Here is a 26,951-nt window from a genome sequence, read left to right as displayed (position 1 = left end):
CTGTGTGTCAAGTAGATCCCTTGAGATTTCCATCCTCATGTGTAAAAGTAAGGTGATGCTCTGAAGCAACACATTTTGTTATAAAATTTTTTCCTTCAGAACTATTTGCTTTTAAGTACATTTTCATGTTCTTATCTATCTTTCCATCTAAACCAATGCAAAATAGTTATGTCTTCTCTTCTGAATCTGCATTTTTTGAAATTATTTTTACTTTTGACTTAGCTCTGTCTAATTTACACTTATCCATTAAAATATTATTGATGTCAACTTCCGGTAGAAATAGATGTTTGATATCATGGAGTAAGGCATTTCCAAGAGCTGCGCCAAGATTTAAAGAACATCCACCTCTGACCAGCTCCATTGCATATCTTGGAAACTTTTGAATACTATAATCTGCCTGAGTTCTTTTGCTTGGTTTCCATTCATCCTGTTCCTTAAGTAAAAAGTTAAAAATACTTATGATAAGTGATTTTATTATTAATAAGCGTTAAATATATACTAAACAATCTAAAATTTTAAGGCCACACAAATAAAAATACCTGAGATATTATTATTTCAGATATACATTCTGGGAGATCTGGTAATAAACTTGAAAGCTTATTATTAATATGTTTGTGATATGATATATTTCCTTCTGTTTAATCCTGTTGTTTTGTTTTAAAGTAGATGAATCTACCGAAATCATCTGAAATAGCCCTTTTGGTCCTTTTTTTTAAACGCTGGTCCCGTATATAAGCTCTTTCTTCTATTAGGACTTTTGCTTCTTTTGGGCATATGCAAATAATGTGTTCCATTTTGCATTCTACATAAACATTGTTAAATGACACAATATCCAATGAACAGCAACAAGCAGATATGTCAAAAAGTATATCTAGTTTAGAATCCAGGTTTTGTTAGATATTTGTTTTAGCGTGTTTGCGGTTTATGTTTTTTACAGTTGCATATAGATTTTTAATTTTTGTTTCAATAGATTTATCATTTATTAAATGCAATCGTGGATTGACAGATAACCACATAGATTTTAAAACACATGAAACACGCTTAACAATTGCCCAAAAGTTTGGCTAAATGTCAGAACAATCTATGAAGTAATAAAATTGAATCAATTGTCTGTATGTGCTTTGATCCGTTGTAATTAAATCACAAGAGCAACCTCCGTAATTCTCTTCACTTTTTGATCGCGTATAGGACATTTTTTTTATTTTTGGCATTTTTTATTTTCTAAAACTAAATACTTTGTTCATATTATTATCACAGACTTTACTAAAGATTATGAAACTATGAAGTTAAATATTGTTTACAAACAAAATACAATACATGCGTGCTTTAAAAAATGAAGAAAAATAATTTGATGAAACAGCGAAAAGTAGTTTACGAAGTATGCAAATCCACTTTTTCCAAAATAATTGTTTTACAACATAAATTTCATTATACAAACGACATTAAGTTGCATAATTTACACCAGTTTCCATTATAAAATGAAATAAAACAACAAGTTTAAGCTGCTATTTATTAAACTTAACACTTTAGTCTTGACAGTTTAAAGAGATTAAATGCAATATTATTATTCAGCGTAAATAATATAAAGGGAGTCAACGACAAGAATTCATTTTTTGACTTTAAAAAATGAATTCTTGCTGGTCAAGGTTAACCAGTTAAAAAAAAAAGATTATATAAAGTAAGGTTTTGTAAAATATAATGTGGTTATTAAAGGGATTCCCAAAGTGCCGAGATAGAAATTAGAAAATAAGTTACAAGTTAATTAAACTTTTTAAAACAAATTAATGAATGAGATATTAACAATAAAAATTTTAATTTTTCACGCCATTTTGTTTTTGGCGAAGGAAAGCTCTGGCTCTTAGACTATTTTTATTTTTTAAATCAGGTCTGATTAATGCGCTTATGTTTGACGTCAATACAAAAAGTTTCTTCAAAAAACTTAAATCAAGTTTAAATTGTAGGAGTTTCCCCTTAGGCGGTTAAACGAAAATATAAGATTCAAGTTTTTAATATCAATTTTATATAAATCTGAAAAATATATATTAGATCATTTTAAAAGCGATTTCTTGAGTTAAATATATAAACTATCATAAACTTAAGTTAATAATATATATAAGATCATTTTTAAAACGGTTTCCTCAAATTCTTAAAAAAATAAAGATTTTTAAATCATTCAAAATTTAACCATGTTGGATTATATTGTACTCAGTGTTGTATATAAAAAAATTGACTACTTATTTTCTAAGAAAAATATTCATTTTGTGTATTTTAAAACTCGCTTCGCCTAAATTACTACTTCTATTATGCTAGTTTATTTAACTTAAACACTTAACGATATGTTAAACAAAAAACAAAAACATGCTACAGCGAACATTTTTTATAACTACCGCAGACTAAATATGAAGGGGAAAACTCAATCTGATTGTGTAAAACTGAACTGAGTTTAAAAAACTCTGCAGTGAGCGAAAACATTCATTATTGAAAGCAGGTGTTTTTTTAACGGAAAAAACTATGCAGATTTGAGAGCCTAAAATTATGCTCTCAACCAGAAGTATAATGGCAAAACAACAAATACTTATGTTAATATCTCATTCAATAATTTGTTTTAGAAAGTTTAATTAATTTTTAACTTATTTCCTAATGTTTATCTTTCATATGAGCACACCTTGTCTCGGCATTTGGGGATCCCTTTAAGTATAATGTGATAATATTGAAAATAAGGTTTTATGAAAAACATGGTTTTAAAATAACAAGAATGAGCGTCTAAAATATTTTCAAAGTTTATCATATTTTTATTTGCTTTGTCAATGCACACTATTATAACTATATCTAATTTTTTTCCTTTATTCAGCTTTAAATTCACTTGACAGGGCACAAAACCCATGGGTGTTTTTTTTTATATCTATAACTTTCCATTGTTGTATTTAACTAATAACATTTTAAGATTGTGCAATTTACCCGACATTATTTAATAATGAATAGATATTTATAAAAATAAAATAAAATTACCCGACATTATTTAATAATGAATAGATATTTATAAAAATAAAAGATTTTCACTTGCGCATTTTTTTTCTAATCGCATTCTTCAGAACTAGATCAAGAGAATTGAATATCAAATAGAGATGGGTAAATTCAAATGAATCAATAATATTTTTATTAGAACAACAAATAAAGTATTTTATTATCTTCTTGATGTGGAGAAAAAGCATACCAAAGGAAATTTAGAGTTTTAACATTAAAAAAAAAAAAAAAAAAAACTACGACACTAGGGTAAAATACTTTTAATTATTTATTTATTCAACTTTATAGCTAACTTGAAACAAAAAATATCAAAATTATTATTAATTGAACTTGGTAAAATAAATTTTCAATATAGAATGTCTTCTAACGATTTTAGTTCAACAAGAAAAATTTTTTCATTGTCAATGAAAAAATTGAAAGAATTAAAAGAGCCAAAAATGTAATCATTAAAAAAACCGTATCAGAAAAATCTTTAATCTAAAAAGATAATAAAGAAATTGCGGAATTATTTAGTAATCTTGAGCTGATGTTAAACATCAGCTGTAATATGTAAGATGATTGAGGTCAAAAAAAAATACTGGGTCTATTTTTAGTTGAATTAGAAAATGCTAGAATGAGTAACCCTCTTTTGAATCAACCGAAAAAATTAAGAAACATTAGTAACCTTAACAAAATGTACATTTCACCTGATCTAACTGAAGCAGAGAGAAGATCAACATATTTTTTTTATTTACCAAAACTATTAGAAAGATAAAAATTAACACACAAACAGGTAAAGGTCAACTTAGTATCATATATATAATAATTTTAAATTTAAATATAAATGCTATCTATAACAATAAATATTATTAAAGATAAGACACTATTTTTAACTTTATATTATTTTAAACTTAACATTTAAATTCTTAGAATAAGTACTTTTTACCAAAATTAAAGGTTACCTAATCAGTGCCTAATGGCTACGCAATTCTAAAGTAAAAGTCCTTTATGGGATTACTTTAAAGTGAGTAATGAAGATGTTGGCTAAGCAATGTGCATATTTTGTAAGAAGATTTTGTCATGAGGCAGTAAAGGCGCACACAAAATGTCCAAAACAAACAAACAAAACAATCTCAAAAAAGTGCATCACAATTTACATGTCAAACTAGCAAAACCATCTCAAAAAAACTGGATTACAATGTCAAGTAAAATGTCTGTAAGACAACTTTGCACTACTTTAACAATATGCTCAGAAAAGTGAAATTCTGTTGAATTAGTGCAAAGTAGTAGTGCCAGAGCCATAAAGGAAACTCAAGGGACCTCACATGTGTCTATTAACTCTATTGCCTTTATAAAAAGGACATCAAGGCCGGTAGTGAGTAACTCTAACTAATTAGTATTAAATATTATCTTAATAGTAATCACTAATAAACATTTAACATATTAGTATTTAATAGTTTCCAGTGGCAAATACAAAGAGAGTTACAAGTAGAGAGGGTAAGGAATAAAGGAGTTGTTATCCCTAAGTAATTTAAGTAGTATTTTCCTTTTATTTCAATTTTGAACAGGAATCGTTTAGACTTTGATCATTTATTACTTCTTTCTATAAATACAATGACCTGGATCCTTTAACACTTTTATTTATTTATCGCATTAATAACGGATAATGCGGCCAATATTATGTCTGCCATTAAAGTGTCACAGGGCTTGTGATGAAGCGAGCGCGATCGCGCTCCGCTCGTAAAATGCGCCCATAAACGGTATTTTCAAACGTTCTTGGCGCGATAAACAACGCGCGTTCACCTTATAACGAACATATAAAATAACGCTCGTCCAATAGTTCGGGATTATTTTTTTATTTTCATAAAATATTTAAAAAAGATTTTTTATTAAAGATATTCTGTTATCAAAGCACTGATATAAAATATAAAAAGCACAACGTCGTTCTCTTTTGCACTAACGTAATGAATGAGCAGCTCAAAGTCGTATAATCGCTAATTTCAATAATAGAATGTGCACGTGGAAACACAATGTGAATACAAAAATGCGCAAATAAAATAAGAATAGAAAATTAGAAAACCATTATAAAAAAATTGAAACTGCAGAGTATTTTTAATCTTGTGAAAATATCAAGTAAGATTTATTTGATTTATTGTTTGTAATATTCCACACATCGTTTATAATAAAAATAAATATTAATAATAGAGTAACTTTTAAAATTAGTTTTTGTTTATCGTATAGGTTTTTTTATTAACTATTATTTATTTTAACTCAAATTTAAAACGATTCTGTTGTTTAGAATGTTCGCAATCAAAGACATTCGAAAAGGAAACAAAGTAATAACGTCAATATTTATTAAATAGAAAGTTATTATTCTTATTTATTATTATTTCAAATTATTCTTGTGTTATTTTTTTAAGATAAAAAAATGTAATTTAAAAAAGAAATTTTAGAAAAAAATTAAATAATTAATTTGAATAAAAAATATCAAGAAATATAAAAACCATTAACCGTTAATTAAGTTTACTGCGTAACATTTTAAAATTCATATATCAAAACAACGAAGCAAAACTAAGTCACTAAATTATACTTCAATACTTAAATCAATAAGAAGTTGCAATTTTGTTTGATATTATTTTTTTATAACATAAATAGTTAAAAATAAAATCGCGATCTGACAATATACAAGAAGTTTGGAAGTATAAAAATCTACTTCGTTGAAGTAGTTTCATGAGTGTGATACTAATTCAAACATTTTTTGACGAAAGAATTATGTAACAAATAAAAAAAGAAATAAAAAATAAAAAGCTTTTTATGAGCATCGCCTTCAGCAATTTTCATGGTCGCGCTCGCCGACGTTATTTCGAGCGCACATAATCACGCTCGATGAAAACATATTCTAATTTTACGAGAGCGATATAACACGTTTGACGATTTTCTTCATCACAAGCCCTGGTGTCACATTCGAAAGATAAACATCTACCATGTGTCATGCATACTTTACAATTTTATATTCAAAAAAAATTTAGAACAAATAGCAGTAGAAGATACAAATGCTCTTTTTCGATCATTGGCAGGACATTTCCATTATTTGCCAAGTGCTGTGGTAAAGTTTAAGAAAATTCAAATCCAACTAAAATTATCAGAGCACAATATAATTCAAGATGTCTCCACTAGATGGAACTCAACATATTATATGCTTGAGAGGTTCTGTGAGCAGAAAAAGGCTATTACATTGTATCGCAATGCAAAAGTTTCTTGACTATGCTTGTGACACAGCAACTGGAATCAAAACTGTTAATGATGAACTTGAAAAAGATTTTAATAGCCGTTTTCAAAAGAAAATGGCTATAAAAATTGCAATGATGCTTGATTGACATTTTAAATTAAAATTTATTTATAATTTTATTTACAACAATCTGATTCAGATCGAATAAGACATAGAAGAATCATAAAGTCAAAGAAGTAAATCATATCCAGGTTTATAACTTCAAGAGTCTGACTCTGACCTTGATGGTTACAATATTAAGGTTAAAAAGATGAAACTAATGAGAATGGATATATACAACTTCTTGTACCAAATTGGTATGAATGAGGATGCCTCAAGAAATTGTGGAAGCCTGACGGAGAAAAAAAAAGGAATAAAAGTACAATTGAAGAGGAAACTCAAACTGTCAAAGGAAAATTATAAGAAAAAAGAACTTATTCAGCTGAAGATGTGTATTTTTAAAATTATAAATCTAATGGATTATTGATATATAGATTATTTTCTATTTTTCCAGTTGTTTTTTCCTTTGCATTTAATAATTTCGATTGCCAATTGCGACACTAATTACCACTTGTCAATTATCAATCTTTCATCTTAATTCTTTAGAGTTCATAAGTTGATTAAGATTTAGTTAAAGTCGATTAAAGATTTAAAAATTTAATTTGAATTTTAAATTATGATTTAAAATATATGTTTCAGCATGGATAAAGTTAACTTCTATTTTAGCCTTTCTACACTGCAAAGGAATGAAGCTTCTTTTAAGTGGTAGGGTGCATACAACTACGCTTTGGTAGACGCTTATATGTGGGATTTGGCAAGGTTTTCAAAGGTGGCTTTGTGCGCACCTCCTTTATCTGATAAAAGTAAACGCCTATTTAGTAAAACTGAAAATATATTTGAAACTAAAAGAAACAGACTTTTGCCTGAACATGGAAAACAGATTGCATTTTTAAATTATAACATGCCTAATTTCTTCGAATAATACTTATTTAATAGAATAGACTAATACCTTGTATTAATATTTTTTAATTCAAAATTAATGTATAGTTTGTATTTTATAGTTTATTAGGTTTGATTAAATTGATGCAATGAAGTGAATCAAGTTTCATAACCCATGCATTTATTCATTCACTAAGTAGTAATAATAAAACACTATTAATTAGCAAAGAGTTTTGTATATAATTTAAAGTTCAAAATCTAATTTCAAACTTAAAAGACCAATTCCCAAATATTAAGTTCAATGGATTCAAAGTTCAAATTAGAATATTCAATACATAAATATAAGTAATAAGAGCTGCTGAGTCAAAGTGTAGACATTACTTTATACCTTGTATTATTTACCTAATCAGTAATGAGTTACTAATTAGTAATTAATTTAAGTAGTAAATTAGTTACTTATAACTAACTAACCACATAAAATATTAATGTATATATGCAACTGCTTCTTGTATTGTTTCCTTTGTATGACTATAATTTTGTATATTTAAAAAAAAAAAAACTATATAAAAAAATAAATAGCAAAAAAGCAAACCTATAGCCTAAAATTCTTTAACCTTGCAAGAGTATTTTATAATAATCATGATTGATAGTTTACAAAGTGATGATCTTGTGCATTAAAAGAAGTGCAATTGTAGTATTACAATATATACATACAGGCCTCGGCGGGAGTAAATGAGCGCAAGAGCGGAGAAAAGCTCTCCTAAAACCAACATGGCGAGCTTTGCGAACTGCTCTTCTAAATTGCTTTTTCGAGAGCTTTTGGTTTTTGCACAAGCTATTTGCTTATTTATATAAAAATTGCTTATTAAATACAAAATATAGTTTTATACTTGTTACTAGCATATGTTTGTAATGTTAATGTTACACATTACATATACACATAACAAGATCATTTATTGCGCCATGAAAAAATTCATTAGATGTAAAAAATTTTTAACTTTGCAAAAACCGCGCCTGTTTATTATCCAATGAATTAAATTTTTTTGACTTAGCGCTTTTTATTTTAGCTACAATAATAATTAAACTTTTGAGAGAAAAAAAAAATACTTTTGCAAGAGCTGTAAGTTGCTCCCGTAAACTGTTTTAGGGGAGTGTGAGCGAGAGCAAAAGCTAAAGCTCTCGCTTCCTGCCAAGACCTGTACATATATTTATTTAGTCTGCATTAGATCAGAAAAAAAACATCTTTGAACTTTCAAAAGATGTTCAGAACATTCAAAAAATATTTAATGGACGTTTTTTTAAAACCAAAGGGCTGGGTAGGAATATTGTTAAAAATTAGTAATGTATTAGATTTCGGCTTTGGCAAAAGAGCTTCAGCAGAATCTTCGGCATCGGCATATTCTTGGCTTAAGTACATCCCTAGTTATCTCTGCGACAACTCTATTGGCATAAGTTAAATGTAATTAAAACATATAATAAACATTAATTAACCTGTTATCCAAAAGAATCCTTTTGTAAATGTCAATTGCTTCTTGAAAATGACTTCTAAGATAATGTATTGAAGCAAGACTAAGCTATAAATCAATAAAATTAAAAAAAAAAATTTAATTGATAAACCAGCTGACATAATCATCTCAATCAGTATTAAAAACCAATTTATAATTTAATTTTACAAAATTTTAACAAAATATCAACCAATATTTATTTATACAAATTCATCTTAAACAAAAAATGTAAAAAAAATTGAAAACTTTATATCACAATTGCAAAAATCTAAAATTGTTTTTTTGTTTTTGTTTTAATAAGTGCGCCACCACTAATCAAACCACCAAATCTCCACAAATTACGCTTATTAAACCACCAAATCTCCACAAATCAACAAATCTTTAAAGACGAAAAAACACAATGCTCTTATAGAATGACAACACTCAAATCATCTATCTCTAAAACTACAAATCACTAACTTCAAACAAAAGCCCAAATTATTAATCACCAAAAATTATGAGGCAAAATCAGCAACTTGAAATAGTTGAGTTATTGGATTTTGTTTAAAAATTCAGGAATATCTTCAAATGATTTCATGAGAAAAACCTGAGAATTTGAAACCATAATTCAAAGCGGTTCAAAAGTAAGTATGGTTTGAAGTTTCATAAAATGTTGATGTTGGAGTTTTCCATGTTTTAATGTAGCAGCTTCTTGCAGTTAAAAAAGTTGTTTAAAATGAGAGAAAATGCTGAGTTTTTATAAACGAATATAATATCAAGTTTTATACATGGATGAAAAAAATTGAGTTTATAAAATATCTGCAACATACTTTTTCCCATTACCCAAAACTACCCCAGGGGCATTCAATAATGCAAATTTTGTATCATGTATCAAAACCTCACCTGCCTTAAAAATGATGAAATTTATGCTAACTTTGAGAAAAATAAAAAAAGTAAAAGATGAATGTGCCAACAAGCTATTGAATTATAGTTTCTTGAAAACAATTTATACACCTATATACTTTTAATAAATTAAAAGATTTCAATGGGTGGTTTTGCTTAAATGAAGATATCTTTATTTCAAAAAGTATTTTGACAGTAAAAAAACAATTATAAAAACACTATGAAATCTAAAAATGAATCAAAAAATATAAGTTTGTTCTCTACAGCATTTGTTTATCACTTCCATGTCGTCTATGCTAAAAACAAGATGCTCCATAATTTCTTGCTCAGGAATGTTTAATATCTTGTGGATGTTACACCTGTCTTCAATAAATTCTTGTTTGGGGTATGACCAATAAAAAGTTTTATCATGGTTATATTAGCCATGAGGTTGATAAGCACATCATTATCATCTAGTATTGTTGTTATTTGGCCAACAGTGATTTGTTTGATTTTTAAAACTCTTTGCTACAAGAACAAACTGCCCAATGTTTACAATATTTAGTTTCTCATTATTGGCTTAAATCTTGATAACTATATTTTCAATGTCGTTTGCAAATATGTTTTCTACTATTTTTTCTGTAAAGTCATCAATAGCTTTGACTTCAGGTTTTTCAAGCTAACCTTGCTGGTAATTTTTGGACATTCTACTGAATGAAGAGAGAATTTGCTGTCTACTAAGGTATTGAGTAAGACTAAATGATTTGACACCTTTTTTATTTTTCACTGTCCTCATTTTGAAGAGGACTTTTTCTGGTGTTTTTTTATGTCCTGTTACACCTCCAGCTGATATTCATTATCTTGCTATCATTAACTGATTTTAACTTGAAAATTTTAACTACTGATACTTTTGAATCTTTTGAACCTCCAAAAAACAAAATTCCTTTCTTAATATCCTGGGCTGATGAATAATTATTACCAGTGTTGGTATATGCATTAATGTATCTCTTAGCAACAGCACTTTTGCGATCTCATTATTCTTTACCTTTTTGTGGTTCATTGTAACCATATCTTAAGATACACCTTTCACCTTGCAAATATAAAACAACATTTCGGCAACTGAGTTAGCTGCATGGCACTCTAAAATAAAAACAGATAATGATTTATAAAATCTAGTTGTGGATAAAAAAGTAAACTATATCATTATACATTACAAGAGCCTAAATTAATACCCCCTCCACCTAATATGCAATTAAATTGCAAGGCTTTTGTTTTTTAGCAATAATTATAATTATTATATTCTTACCACCATTATCACTTTTTTGTATACCTGTTTTACACTTGGAACATCTTTAGTAAACTGGTCAACTACACGGTCAGCCACACATAAAGTGTCTCTTGCATCCTGATCACTTTTTTGCATTATTGTCTGATATACTCTTTTCTTTAAATCAGCACCATCATTTTTGTAAAAAAAGTATTTGATATGCATTAACATATTTTTCTTAAATATGTTAATGCATATCAAATACTTTTTTTACAAAAATAGGCTTTCTGTCCAACTCTGAACTCAACAGGAAGTATTTTTTGAGACCAATCACTTAGCCACAAGCCAATCTCTTTGTTAAGTTGGCTCAATGCATACTCTTTGGCTTTGTTTTGTTGTACATATCAAAGAATATGCTTCATCCAAGAATATAAAGATTTAATACTTTTGAGAGTATTGTATTCAAGTTCTTCTTTTACTTTATTTTCTGGTAGATTCTGGATTAGATTTTCCTTCATCTCTAGACATTCTGCTGATAACGTGCAGTCATGACACTTTTCCGGATTGGATAAGCAAGTGTTAGATAATCAAGGCTTGCTAGTGAACGCTGTTGGCTTGGTTTAATTGATTTAAGAATTTTCCAGAGCAATGAATCTGATATAACATATTGGTTTATTGATTTACAATAGTTTTGATACAAATTTATGGTTTGCATTTGATTGATACTACCTAAAACTGTTCTAACATTCATTGCTAGAACAGCTTTAGGTTGTTCTAAATATTATCTTATTTTTATCTATAGAATGAAAATAAGATAATATTTAGAACAATTTATTGATATTTTAAAGACTCTTTCTTGAAAACAAGGCATAAGAAGCTGTGCGCCAAAGCATGCAATATGATTGATTTGCAAACAGCATCAGAAATCATCAAACAAATTATATTTAATGTCAAATACCTGAATTTGGCTTGCTAGAAAAATAAGTTGATGTCCATTGGTTAAAGTAATTTTGCTTTTCCCATAAGCTATATCAAGAACAAGTCCTGATGTAAATATATAATTTAGGAAGTGTTTTGCAAAGTCCATATTCATTTTTTGACAAGTTAACTTCTTGTTTTGTTTAAATATTAGTGCCCCAGTTTCCAATTTTGAAGTTGGTGGTATTGCGGATAAAATAAGTACTTTTCTGCTGAATGTTTAATTGTTTTTATAAGCTTCATGTAGCAGAATCAAATCATCTGGAATAACTGATAACGGTTGCATTGAGTCTTCCATAATCTCCAAAAATTGGCCTCCTTGTCCTGGTGCTACTTTTTTAGAATAGATTTTTTTGAAGTTATCTACAGCTTCATTTAACTTTCTTTTATGGTAGTTGGTTGTAGAAGTTGATGCCTCATTGATATGTGTTTTTCTAATATGCCATTTCACAGGGCTATATCTAGAGCGCTTTTCACTAAGAATTTATAAACATTTTCTGAAGAAAAAGAGCTTTCTGGAGAAACTAAATCAAGTATGCACTAAATATAAGTAGGATCATTCTCTTTTTGGTCATGATTTAAAAATATGTTGTCTCTGTGAATTCTACGCAGTTGACCAGATACTGGAAAAGAACTAGGAAAACATTTATTAATATTTTTACTCTGGCCTCTTAGTGCTTTTCGAAGATCTTTATGTTTGTTTGTTCCCTCATTTGTCGGAGGAACTTTAAGGCATGGATGTAAACATTGCTTTGGTACATACCAGTGTCTGTCATATTTCTGCTTGTGAAAAGCATATATATCTTGTTCATTATTTAGTTCTACATGTATACACAACTCAATTACATGTTTTTGGAAAAACCATCAGCAAACACTTGTGTTAACTCATAGCATTTAAATAATCCAGTTAGCTTTGATCTTAAATGTTGCCCACATGAACCGTGTATTGGTATAATGTTAAATTATACATAATAATAAAAATATATTATAGAAATGGTATTATAAATATTATAATAACATGTACACTAATAAAAAAATTAAGGTGATTATTTCTATTTTTTAAAGGTATAAATAATTTGATTTAAATCATAAATATACTTTTTTATAACTAAAATAAGTAAGATATTTAAATTCAGGGTTCACAAAGAAACAAATTTTAAATAATAAACAAGCCTTTTTTTGTTATTTAAAATTTTTATTAACTACCGATTTTAAAAGCATTTTTTTTTTCTGTCAAAAGTTATTTTAAATTAAAGATATCTTCATTTAAGCAAAACCACCCATTGAAGTCTTTTAATTTATTGAAACTATATAGATGTACAAACCATTTTCAAAAAATTGTAAGTCAATAGCTTGTTGGCACATCAATCTTTCACTTCTCAAAGTTAGCATAAATTTTATTGTTTTTAAAGCTGGTGAGGTTTTGAGACATGATTTTTAGATTAAAATTGAGTTTAAAATCAGTTCGACTGTATTTACAGTAAAAAAAACAGAGATTTTCTTTCTTGAAAACTTATACCATACTAATATAAGCCTTGATTAACCAGAGACTTGGTGCTCAAAAGTACAGAATTTGCGTCATTGAATGCCCCTGGGGCAGTTTTTTTAACTGCATAAAGTTACATTGAAACACAGAAAACTTTGAAAAAAGTCAACGTTTTATGAAACTTCAAAGCACAATTACTTTTGAACTGCTTTGAATTATGGTCTTAACTTTTCAGATATTTAAAGATATCCCTGAAATTTTCAAGAAAATTCAATAACTCAACTATTTCGACTTACCTTATTTTTATAAAAAAACGACTCTTACTAAGTATCATAAAAAACTATATTTATTAATCTATCAAATTTAATTAGCTGTTGTCATTAGCAACAAGCTTTTGGCAGGTAACTAAATTGACAATAGCTTAAACTTCGAAAAAATAAAATGTCACAAATCCAAAAAAAAAAAAAAAATTTATTAAATTATTTCCAGACTGAAAAAGATAAAACAACCTGGTCTTCGATAACATCTTGCAATTGCGAATGATGACTCATTAGGTTACTTTCATCATTGAACTATAACAAAAAAAAAGTTTGAAAATTTTTTAAATTAACAATAAATTTTGATTATTGAAAAAATTCAATTCTTATCATACTTTATGAGATAAATGAAATGCAAGGCGATTAGAAAGATCAGTCTTCTTTACTAAAACAAGAAAACAAGATTTTATCAATTCAACTTTATACTATTTTATTATTTTTTTTAATTTCATTCAAGTTTAAATGCAATTTTTTTTAGTTAAAATTACTTTAAATAGCAAAATAATGTTGCTCTAACATTTAAGCATCATTAAAAAAATAAAAGTTTGTCTTTTCTTTGCAGCTTTTTAATTAAAAGCAAACCACTCGTTGATATTACAATATGTGTTATTTAAAAATATGGGCTAAAAAAAAAATGCAATTACTTAGTTATTTTCTAGTCATACCTTTAACTTATTTAAATTAAAAAACTTAAAAAATACAATATGTAAGTGTGAATTTTTCTTTATTTATGAAATTTCACTAAAAACACTTACAGGTAATAGAACTATTTTGACCCATATGTTTGAGAGCTCAATTTTTCATAAAACATATCGCATTTAGATAAAGGTTACTTTGAAATTAAAAATGTTTGCAATAGCACGACTTACTAGCACAACTATTTCAACCAATACAAAGTTTTTAAAATGTTAATGTATTTATTATTGTACTAATAAAAAAAATCATCTTACAAAATAATGAAATTTATTTATCAATTATTTCTACATATTCCAATTAGTTTTTTAAACAAAATGTAGCAGCCTTTACAATTAGGAAAATTAAGGTCAACAAATAACCTGAGTGAGGTCGGCATCAGGTTGGCAGAAAAAATGAAAAACAAAGGTTTGACCATAAAACATAGAAATGAGGCCGACCTCGAACACTTCTAGGTCGGCATTGCCAAATGCCAACCCTAATTCTGAGAGTTGATGTGGAATATACTTTCTAGATAAAAGCTTTGCTCTAATATATTCGTCATATTTCTACAAATACCACTGCTGCTGCTTCTGTAACTAAATTTGTTAATGATAAATTTTTCATTAAAAATTTTTTCAATAGTACAATAAGATTTACTAATAAAAAAAGTTAGCTGATTCTATGATAAGATTTGACATTTCTGGATAATCTTAATTTTAACTACCTTATTTATATTAGTTTGAAACATATTTTTATACAACGTTTAGGTAATAAAAAAAAATTATTTTTTTATTACCTATATTTTACAAGTACACAAAGATTTTAATACTTTATAAAATAAATTACATACTGTTTGACAGTGCCTGTTGAGCTTCTTTATACATTCCCAACATAAAATAACAGCATGCAAGATTGCACATCACATCTGGTTGATTATTTTTTTTCTTCAAAATAGCTTGATATTCCTTTCAAAAACATTTTGTGAAAACATCTCACTATGATTTTTCATTTAAAAAAAAGGAAACATATTTTTCATAAATAATAGTGACTGACTGTTGCTAGATATTACTAACTAACCTGGGCTTAGTCTGATAAAATTTAAACTTGGCCACATGATTAAATCAACATTGATAACACCTTTTTTAAAATGAGAGGTAAAAATTTACACTAAAAAATATTTTTTTACATTTAATAAGCTAAACATTTTATAACAATTAAAAAGTTAAATTAAAAAAAAACCAAAATTAACAGATTTTGCTAAAACAAATGTAAATATTTTTATAAAATAATAAATAAAATAACCACAAGTATTTTTTATAATTTTCATATGCTATTTTTTATATTTTCATACTCTATTTTATACTTTGCAAATCTTAGGTTCATTATAAACAATAGTAAGTTTTTAAATGATAGAAGAACATTTTTAAGAAAAAATTTAACAAATATTTAGCTAGTCAAAGGATGTGATTTTCAACCAATTTTAGGATGAAATAGTTTGACTTACATATATGAAGAAACTTTATCTAAATGAATTTTAAATATACTTAAGTATACATATGACAGATTTCGTGGATAATATTGTTTTATATTGCTTTCCAATAATATTCTTATGTGCTTATAAAGTAAAAAAAAGCATTTCCACATGGCTTTAACAACAAACAGGATTAAGAACTTAAAAAAATCAGTGAAAACTGGTATAACTAAACTAACACATTTAAATTATGTAATGATCACAAACTTACCTGTGTTTTTACAATGTAAACTCCCCCATGCACCCCATGCCTGCCACAAACACTAAATTTCTATTTTAAAAAAAACAATCATTTCAATCTAATTGTTTCGATCTAATAATAATAATTAAAAAAAAAACTTAAGGTCATAACTAGCATCATTATGATCATCTTACTAACAACATGAAATCTAGTGCAACTTGCCTGTCCTGCTGCCTTCCCGGATTTGCTTTTCTACACAAAGGCTAGAATAATAACTTCTAGCCTTTGTTAGGCTTAGATGTAACTTTGTGCTTCATATTTTCCTTTTTAGGATGATGAACACTAGTTCTTATTTTTTTTCTTGTAGATTTTTGCTTCTGTCTCAATGCCTGTGGCAATGCAAGTCTTTCTGTTATCTCCAAATGTTCAGAGGCCAGTTGTTAGTAAGGATTCCTGAGCTCTGTGGTAGAGAGACTGATTCTATAAACAGTTGTTAGACATCTTAAACAAGACGAATAGTGTCAAGATTTTGTTGCAACTGAAATTGCTTAAAGTTGTTACCTGCGTTGAATGGGTTACAAGTCATCAACATTTTAAAAGAACATCTTTTTAAATCATGATTGAATCTGAAACAAATAACTAAAGTCAATGAATAGTGCAGTGGATTAAGGGAAATTCAGCTAGATTATTCCCATTAACTATATTGCTTGCATTATCATTCATCAGAAGGTGAGAGATAATGGAAGCAATTTAATTTTTTTCAAAATGAATTTTCCAGCCATTCCACATACTTTCTATTTTTTCAGTATGGCTTTCAAAAAATGAGAAACGTTTAATACCACGTCAATTCTATTAAATTTTTTATGAATTAACAATCAAATAAATGATTTCCTTTATAAATAAATACAATATCTAGGTATTTATGAGGATATACAAAAGTTCGCCAAATATTTTACTATTTGAGTCTATTTTAAGTGTAGAATTAAAATATGCAAATATATTTTGAGTGTAGAAGCATAAAATATAAATTTCAAAAAAAAAAAATTATTTTATTTAGACAAAAAAATATAACAGAAAATATTGTGAAAAAGTAAATAGGTACACAAACTTTTTATTTTAATTTTTTTTTCTACTTTTTTCTTAACCCGATTGTTATTCAAACTTTTTTTTATTAATTTAGTTATTTAAATTAAAATGTTGATAATCTTATAACAGCTTGCAAAAAATTGTTAATGATAACCAGTATAGTCACAAAGTCTTTTTTAAATGATACATGAAGGATGCAAAAAGCTGTAGTAATGAGCGCTCACTTCATAAACAAGAAGTTCTGAGTTTGATCCCCACTAAGTCACTGGTAGTACCTCGCTCAACTTGTTCCTCTGCGCAACAGCTCCTTCGCAGCCTTGTTTCGGAGTTAAAGAGTTGAGAGAGGGTTGCAACCACAATAAAGTAGCTTCCTCGATGGTAGTGGCCCTCTGGGCATTGGGAATATGAATTATATTTAAAAAAAAATTTTTGATAAGATCTAAAAGTCAAGATACAAAGACATGGGTTGAAAAGCAGTAAGTGAAGCAACAAAGTGGAAAATAATAGATATACAAAATGGCTATATAATTGGTAACCTAGAAATAGCAACAAGATTAAAAATTTCAGAGAACTGTGTCAGAAATTGTGTCACTCCAAAAACATTTGAAACAACAAGGGCACCCACTATAACATGGAAGTCTCTAAAAAATTAAATGCAAATTTTAGAGAACAAGAGAGGTTTTTTACAATATTAATTTACAAAAAAATGGAAGTAGATAATAATTCCCATTTAAAAGATTTACTATTTCCTGTCTGCAAAATGAAAATATTTTTCTTTAAAAAATGGAAATTATGGTATATAAATTATTTTTTAAATATATATTTTTATAAAATTATTTATTGTTATTTTAAATTAGTAAAGCCTGATTCAATTAATAAGGGAGTGCTAAATCAGGTAAACGTGCTCTCCAGGATAACAGATACATACAATTGCACAAGCTACAGCTTTTTACATATGTTTGGATTTTTTACAAAAAATTATTCTATATTATCAAAATCAAACTAATATGAAAATGATATACTTTTCTAAACTGATTTCAAATGGTTTCTGGCTCCATCAAAAAAGGATGGTTGAATTGAGACCAGGTATAAACCCTGTAACTTAGTCAGTCACTATTATAAAAGCTATCATTAAAATAATCATACCTTCATGGCCCTTTCATATTCACCTGAATGAAACAGTGAGTATGCTATCCACAATCCGATTTCATCGCTTTCTTTCCCAGCCTGTCTTGTAAACTAAAAATTTACATTTAATAAATATAAACAAAATTATTTGTAACCATACAATAGGTACATAAAAATTTGGATTTTTGGTCTCTATTATGATGTGTTGGGTGATTCCCATAACAAATACACATTATAAGGAAATTTATTACTGCAAGGGGAGAATAAAGCAATCATAGACCGCAATAATCCAAATCATTTTGTGATCTTGAAACTTTATTATTTAATAAAATTGATCTTATGTTGCTGTAAAAGTTTTTATGGTAAAAGATATATTCCTTATAAAAAAAAAAATTATTGTATAATTGTAGGGTTTCTATCCAATAATGGGTGACTATCAAAAATTCTTTTAAAAATCTCCCCAAAACCTTTATAGAGGAAAAAAAAGTAAATCTTTAAAAAATATTAAACTAATATCACAAATATTGGGGGAAATAAAAATTAAAAACAAAAATTTCTTTTTGAGACTCTTGTTAGAATCTGACAAAGTATTTTGTTTAAAATATAATAGTAATTGTTACTTGACAAAAACTTTTATAAATGCAGATATATAATTTTATATAGCTCAATTCTACTTCAAAAAATACGCAAAATTCAGCAAGCTAACTGCAAACAAATCATTTTAACTTTTTTTGTGCAAAAAACTTGGAACTCAAATCTTAAAATTTCCAAATTGAGTTAGAGTTATCCATGATGTTTTGTTTTTTGCTTAGAGACAGATGCTTTTGCAATAATATTTTTTGACACAACTGATTATATAACAAATAATAAAAAATAAACTTTTATTTTTTATAAAAGATTTTGTTGTTTTTTTCCTTATATACTTTGATGATTCAGGAAAACATACCTCAAGCAGAGTGACAGCTCCAGTGTAGTCACGTTTCTCCAAAAAATCTTCAAGCTTTGGAAGTTTTCTCTTATTTTTTGTTTCTTTTTGTGCATTATCAACAACAGAAATAGAAGGTTTTTGCCTTTGAAGCATCTAAAAATTATATTATAAACTTAAAAATTATATAATTATACCTTAGAAGCACTTTAAAGAATTAAATAATTCTTTACAAAATACCTAAATTTATTTAGTTCATTTTAGTTTGAAATATTAAAAAAAGTTTTTACTGCATTCCAATTTAGTGAAAAATTAAAATTTTAAAATCTCAATTGAATGAAAACACCTTCCTACTTTCAAAAAGAAAATCACCTTTTTAATATCCTAGAAAAAATGCACGATTTATTTTGTTGTAAATATGTTATTAATAAGATATTTTCTTTATTGTCAATTCAATAATGTAAAGTTTTAATTACGTTCGTTTAATTTATGAAAAAAAATTATGATCACGAATATGTTATTGGTAACTGATAAAACTCTTTATTGTTTAAAAACACTATTAAAAAGAGTTCACAAAATAAATACAAAAAAATTTATTAACAGTTAATAAAATAACCAAAAACCAACTGTAATATTATAAAAATAAAAAAATATTGTTACATTTTATGAAAAAAGTATTTTTTTCAAAATAAAATTTAGTTCCTATTTGAAAAAAATGATAAAAATAATTTTTTAAATAGGAACTTAGATTTTATTTGTAACTTTTGTTATAGTGAGAAAAAAAAAACTGTCTGTATGATTTTTAACGTATTAATACAATAACTTTAATTACAATGCGGTACTTGAAAAGACGCTAATGATGCAATATAACTTTTAACAATACAAAATATATTTGCTGAGTTGAGTTACTTTGAAATGCGTTACACATTACACCTGAGAACCTATATTTCACTGATTACAATAGATAAACTAACACTTAAGTTATTGTAAAGTGATTATTTGTTAATCTATGAAGTCATTTTAAGTTATCCTGCAAACTTTTTTATTTGCACTTTATTTTTGTGTCAAATGATGTTTGTAAAAAAATAATGTTAGTGAAGCACTGCGGAAGCATTTTGCTAGGAAGTTTGCGCATATTTCATGTCACAAAAATGGCTATAGCAGGCATCAAACCACAGATCTCTTGATTCTGAAGCAAACACTGTAACTGCTACTTAATGTCTGGTTTAAATGTATATACATATATATATATATATATATATATATATATATATATATATATATATATATATATATATATATATATATATATATATATAAATATACATATATGTATATACATAAATAGATTATTATTATTTTATAAACATCAATAAATACGAATTTCTCTCGATTCTAAATTAATAAACAAAAACAAACTTTTAAGCTGAAGACACTGGTCACAACAATCAGCAAAAATTTCTTTTAAAAAAAAAATTTAGTATCGAGAGAAACTCGTATTTATTGATATTTATAAAATGATTATAAATACATATATATATATTTATATATACATATATATATATATATATATATATATATATATATATATATATATATATATATATATATATATATATATATATATATATATATATACTATATTATATATACTATATTATAGCATGCTAAGATAAGTTTATGCTTACTAGTTTTGCTTATCTTTATATCATACTGCTTTTACAGAAAAAAACAAAGAATAATGGAAGAAAAGATTGCTGCCCTATGCTAAACCCTGAGTCGATGTAGCAGGAGCAGGCTGTAAGATAGTTGATGTACATACTGAAGCCCCAAGCAGCAGGCTATTTCAGTGTGATGCCACAGAACTTATTTTAACATGCATTTATTGTTGTGTGTGTGTATCCTTTTATATATTAGCTTGTATTTCAAATTTTTTTTAACAATATCTCTCATATTAAAATATTGTCTTATAAATTTCTAGTTTGGCAGAGTTTAAAATAAAGTAAGTTACTGTTATAATTTACAGCTTGAGTTAAAATTTAAAGTTTAAGTTGCAGTTATAGTGTAATGAGAAATCTACATATTTAATACTGTTAGAATTTTTGTTAATTGCTTTTACTTAACATCAATATAAAAAAGTAAAAGTAAAAATGTAAGAGTAAAAATGATATTTAAACCAATTTTTTAGTCATAGAAAACTATTTAATACGTTCATGCTGACAATAAAACACATGTTATTCTTAAAGAATATTGAATTGTTATTGTAAAAAGTTATATTATAACAATAAAACAAACTGCAAAGTTGTTTTAAAAATATAAAGAGCTTGTGTTAATGTAAAACAACTTCATGACGCTGTTTTATTGCTGTTATATACAGTTTATAACATTAAAAAAAAAAACCCATTTAAAATAAAACAAAGTAAATAAATGTTCTAATTAATAAATTAAAACAATATCGTCATTAAACTTTAAACTTCATATTTGCGCAAAAATATGCATAAAAACATTAAATACCACATTTTTTCATAATTTATTGTTTCTTGATCTAGCGTATTATTAAAAATTTAAGTATAATAAAGTTTTTCATTAAAATGGTTTTTAAGTTTTTTTATTTGAATTGTTTTGCAATAAAAAGTAAAATAAAAAAACTTGGTTTAATAAATCGAACTATATTTCCTTAAGTTTAAGAATATGCTTAAATTATTTTAAAGTAAAATAATTAATTTTAATTTTTTATATAATTTTTTGTTTATTATTTGTAATCATTGGTTTAATGTTTGCAATAGAATGTTTCTACTTTTAAAACTTTTTTCAAGAAGCAAAATATAATTAACTACTGCAAAATGTTTAAATGTTCTTAATCTGATATTGTTACTGCAGTTAGATATACGCTTAACATTCAGGAATGATACTCACTATGCCAATGGGTATTACGGATGATGCAATTAAATTTACAATTATCAAGCATTGAAATTCTTTTAAATTTTTCCAATTTTTTTATTTTTTCAAATTTCAATCACAAAATTATTTGAAGAAGAGAATTTAGAAGACTAAAACTCTTTTGTTCAAATAGATTTCCTTTTAAATAAAATTCCTAAAAGCAACATGTATTTTATAGAAAATGTTTGATCTTGATATAGCTTTAAATGAAATATAAAAAAATGGTATTGCGTTTTTTTTTATTCTATTCAAGATTTCTTGTTAAAATAACTTTTATTTGCAAGCTTATATTATGTGTTAACAACATATTAGATATAAATAGAAATATTTATATATCAAATTATTGCAAGCATTTGAGTGTATTAAGTAAAACTAATAGTTGAGTAACTTTAAGTTACTTTAGTAACTTAACTGGTTGTTTTGATTTAGTTTAAAGGTAAATTTACTGTGATGTATCTTATTCATTCAGTAAATCAAACTAAATATAACTTTAAAAAATATAACTGGCTTCCAAGCAGAGTGAATTTAAATTTTTAGAGTGTTTTTGAATTTAAATTACTTAAAGTAATTTAAATTCAAAAGCGCTTTATATTGAAAAAAAATCTCTACACAAGAGAGCAAACTCTCTACGACGTACTCTCTACGACGTACTCTATGATCCCTAATAAAAAACTTAGACAAAACATTACATTTAAAAATGTCCAAAAAAAATCCTAAATTAGAAAGAAAAAAAGCATAATAATAATTTGCGAAAATATTTTTTTAAGAAAAAACTAATCGCGAATGTGTGAAAAGCAATTGCAATTCGCGATCATTGTACAATGGTATGATTGGTTAATAAGAAGTTATTACATCTATATATTAAGTCATATGATATGTTTTAATGTTTTGTATTAGTTAAAACATTTTTAATTTAAGAAAAGATTTAAACACATGATTTTTTCTCAAAATAAAAAACAGAATTTTAATAGTTTTTTTAATTAAAATAGTTTTTATTATATTTAAAATAATTATATTGATAACAATGACTACAATGTAACTGTATCTTTTCATTTGTGAAAATTTTAAAAATATAATTTCAAATATATTTTTCAACATTTCAAGCTTTAAATTATTTATAAAACAAAAGAGATATGGTTACATCGTAATCTTTGATTTTTTTGAAAAGGTGACTTAAGCCACTTTCAAAATAAACAGCTCATAGATATCTACAACATTAGATCTTTCTTATAATCGCAAAATATCAAATTTTTCAGCAAATTTCCTTTATTGATAAACCTAAGTGATTTATCAATTGCACATTTGTGTAAATTTATAGAGTTTGATTTATTCAAAACATAATTATTTTCAGAATGCAAAAGAAAAAATTTAAAAAAGCAATTAGTTAGAAAATTTACAAATTAATAAGAAAAAGCCAATGCTGATACTAAAGCCATGTACCCCACCACGTCCCTGGTAGTACCGCACTCAACTTGTTTTTTCGCGCAGCGGCCTTGTTCGTCGGGGTTCGCGTTTCGGAGTTATAGAGTTGAGAGAGGGTTGTAATCACAAAAGTAGCCTCCTCGACTGTAGTGGCCCTCTTGGCCTTGGGGAGGTGAATAATTTTAAAAAAAAAAATATGCAAAAAGTGGTAGATCAAGCTGATATCAATTATGAGACTTTTAAACACCTTCATTGTTGTGCACAAATTAGAGATATTTGTTGGGTTCACAGTTTTTAAAGTTTTGACACTTCAATAAATAAAGTAATGAATCAGTATGATAAACAAAAAGAGAACTTTTGCCAAAAAAAAATTTAATAAAGCAGTTTAGTTTAAAATTAAATCTCCATCTTCCTGAAGAAAAACATATCTATTTGTCATGCCATTCAGCTGACCGCATTTATTCTAATACATAACTTAAAAAAACACTGTTTTATCTTTTAGATCCTGTTCTTTATCATTCTTTATAAAAGATAATATAACCATGCAAATGTATTTTATTTTTTCAGCACAACTATACAAATATATGCAGGTTGCTAGGCACTTTAATCCTGACCATGCATATTATACTTAGTTGTGACAACTTGACCATGGCTTTTAAGATGTTTGAGAACATTCAAGTTTGTGTATGTTTCCATGTATGTCCAAAATAGTAAGCTTCAACACCCTTAAAGAATCAACTTCATAACATTAATCTTATGTAATCAAATGTTTCTATATTAGCAAAATGCTTTTATACAAAGCAAAGATTGCTTATAAAAAAAAAATTTAATTATATGAAGTCGAAAAAGTTTTATTAAATTTATACAAAGTTTAGTAAATTTTATAAATATAATTTAGTTTTTATTATTTAAAAAGTATTTTTTATGTTAAATGTAAAACTTTCAAAATAATTTGTACGATTGATATTATAAAAATAACACTTTTAATATATTTTTTTAATAATCAATAAAGTTAATAAAACTAACTAATTTTTTAAACATTTTAAAGACACTGCTAAAAGAAAAGATGGTTTTAATATTTCCATAGTATTTGATATATGCAGGCTTGTGGTCAATGCATTGCAGTATGGCTATGGCTCCTTACATGTTTTAAGTATATATATATATATATATATATATATATATATATATATATATATATATATATATATATATATATATATATATATATATATATATATATATATATATATATATATATATATATATAGAACCCTTAGGTGTTGTCCGAAAGTTTTTTCCATATTTTGTTGACAAAAAGTAAAAATTAAAATGCAAGACCGGAATTTTTTTTTTTTAATAATGATAGACTGCCTGTCCCAACCAAACCCTCAGTCGATGTAGCAGCACTCCCTTGCGGGTAAGGCTATTTGTCAGTCGATGTAGCAGCACTCCCTTGCGAGTCAGGCTATTTGTCAGTCGATGTAGCAGCACTCCCTTGCGAGTCAGGCTATAAGATAGTCGATGTAGCAACACTCCCTTGCGAGTCAGGCTATAAGATAGTCGATGTAGCAACACTCCCTTGCGAGTCAGGCTATAAGATAGTCGATGTAGTAACACTCCGCGCATGATTTACAGTAAAAAAAATAAAAATAAAAACATTTTATTAAAAAAAATAAAAATAAAAACATTTTATTAAAAAAAATAAAAATAAAAACATTTTATTAAAAAAAATAAAAATAAAAACATTGTTTATATTTTTAAAAACATTCAGAATGTTTTAAAAACATTCAGAATGTTTTTAAAAACATTCTGGTCAATTAAATTTGCGTTTTTGTGGTTTTTTTATATAACAATTAATTTGTAATTAAATTAATGGTTTTGACTTTCGTCCAACACGGAAATGTTGGACAAAAGTCAAAAGTAATTAAAAGTGACGTATGTGTTGGCGTAAGAATCACTTTTTTCCTTCCGCTCTTCCCAAAGCCAACAAACTATAGATCTATATATATATATATATATATATATATATATATATATATATATATATATATATATATATATATATATATATATATATATATATATATATATATATATATATATATATAAACACCTATAGTATAACTAACAGATTTCACAAAAAAAGAATACATACGGGGACATTATCAGGAACATTTTTGTGTACCCATTAATTTTTTGTCCCCCTAAGCATCGTTTTTTTGCATAAAAAATATCCCCATAAGTAACTTTTATAGAGAGCGAAAAGTACATACATCAAATATCAAATAGTCTGACTCACAAGGGAGTGCTGCTATATGGATTGAGGGTTTGGTTAGGGTCAGCATCAAGGTCAGGCTTATGGTTAGGGCTTAAACTAAGTAAGAAGGGAGTAGAAAAGGAAAATATATGGCTTAAACCGAGAAACAAGAGAGGAGTAACCAAAGCGGCAAAGCTTGTTTTATATACAGAACTTTAAATAATGATTGATTGATGTATTGTTCAGTGTTACTGATTATACCAGTAATACTGATAGATGATATAATTTACTCAAATGAAATGCCTAATGCTTTTATTTAATTGAAAAAGTTGATTAAACACAGCATATTTTAAAAAAAGGGAATTTAAACCAAAAAAACCATGTTTTTTTTTTAAATAACCACAGTTTTCGGTTTTTTTCAGAAAAATTTTTTCTGAAAAAAACCGAAAAAAAAGTTTTATTTTTAACCCTGACTACAGCCCTAATAGTGGTCTCAATTTATCTCACTGACACCTTTTTCTAGCCTGTCAGATATATCAAAAAATAAAGTTTTATTGTGTAGTGTACTTTAACATTTTCGCATGTACTATAACATGTACTTTTATTAAGATGATTTCATGAATAATCTTGATTACAATTATAATATCTACTCACCAAATAACTTGTAGTTTATTTTATTATTAATATCTACTCACTACTTATTTTATTAATAATATCTATTCACCAAATAACTTGTTGCTTATTTGATAGTTTATATCTACATTTTTATTAATGGTTTGAGAAGGGGTTGCAACAACCATTTAAAAAAAGTCTTTGACAATAACTAGAACAATCTAGAACATTGCAGGATTGCAGAGTATAAGTAATAATTTTAATGCAAAAAAATGTTCTTTAAATAATGTAAAACAGTATGCAACATGCATGTTATTCAGGATTACTTTACATTAGTGTTTTAATTTTAAAACTTTTTTATGACAGTTAAAAACAAACAAAATATTTAAAAATTTATATATTTTACTCACCATTCTTAAGCAGAATGTTTTTATTGATTGAACCAATGAAAAATTAAATTGATTGAACAGTAGAATATTTATATTGATTGAACCAAAAACTATTTTTTTAATTTAACACTTGAAAATTAAAAAAAAATCTATATCAATATATACACACATATATATA

At 26.3% G+C, this 26,951-nt stretch overlaps 1 protein-coding gene across 1 annotated transcript in view; it reads right to left on the bottom strand.

Annotated features, from left to right (window-relative positions):
• The window catches only part of LOC100200593 (intraflagellar transport protein 56), a 73,523-nt gene extending 46,602 nt beyond the window's left edge, over window positions 1–26,921 (bottom strand). The window contains exons 1-7 of the mRNA XM_065802911.1: window positions 26,795–26,921; window positions 19,172–19,306; window positions 18,244–18,336; window positions 15,150–15,264; window positions 13,960–14,009; window positions 13,817–13,879; window positions 8,702–8,784 (exon numbers count right to left, since the gene is read on the bottom strand). Of these exons, the coding sequence (XP_065658983.1) occupies window positions 8,702–8,784; window positions 13,817–13,879; window positions 13,960–14,009; window positions 15,150–15,264; window positions 18,244–18,336; window positions 19,172–19,306; window positions 26,795–26,797 (542 nt within the window). The 5' untranslated portion in view covers window positions 26,798–26,921. The remainder of the gene's footprint in view (window positions 1–8,701; window positions 8,785–13,816; window positions 13,880–13,959; window positions 14,010–15,149; window positions 15,265–18,243; window positions 18,337–19,171; window positions 19,307–26,794) is intronic.
• Between the last annotated feature and the right edge of the window lie 30 nt (window positions 26,922–26,951).

The sequence above is a fragment of the Hydra vulgaris genome, chromosome 08, assembly GCF_038396675.1.
Source record: "Hydra vulgaris chromosome 08, alternate assembly HydraT2T_AEP".
Lineage (NCBI taxonomy): Eukaryota > Metazoa > Cnidaria > Hydrozoa > Anthoathecata > Hydridae > Hydra > Hydra vulgaris.
The sequence above is the reverse complement of the archived record's forward strand: the minus strand, read 5'-3'. Positions and strand labels throughout refer to the sequence as shown.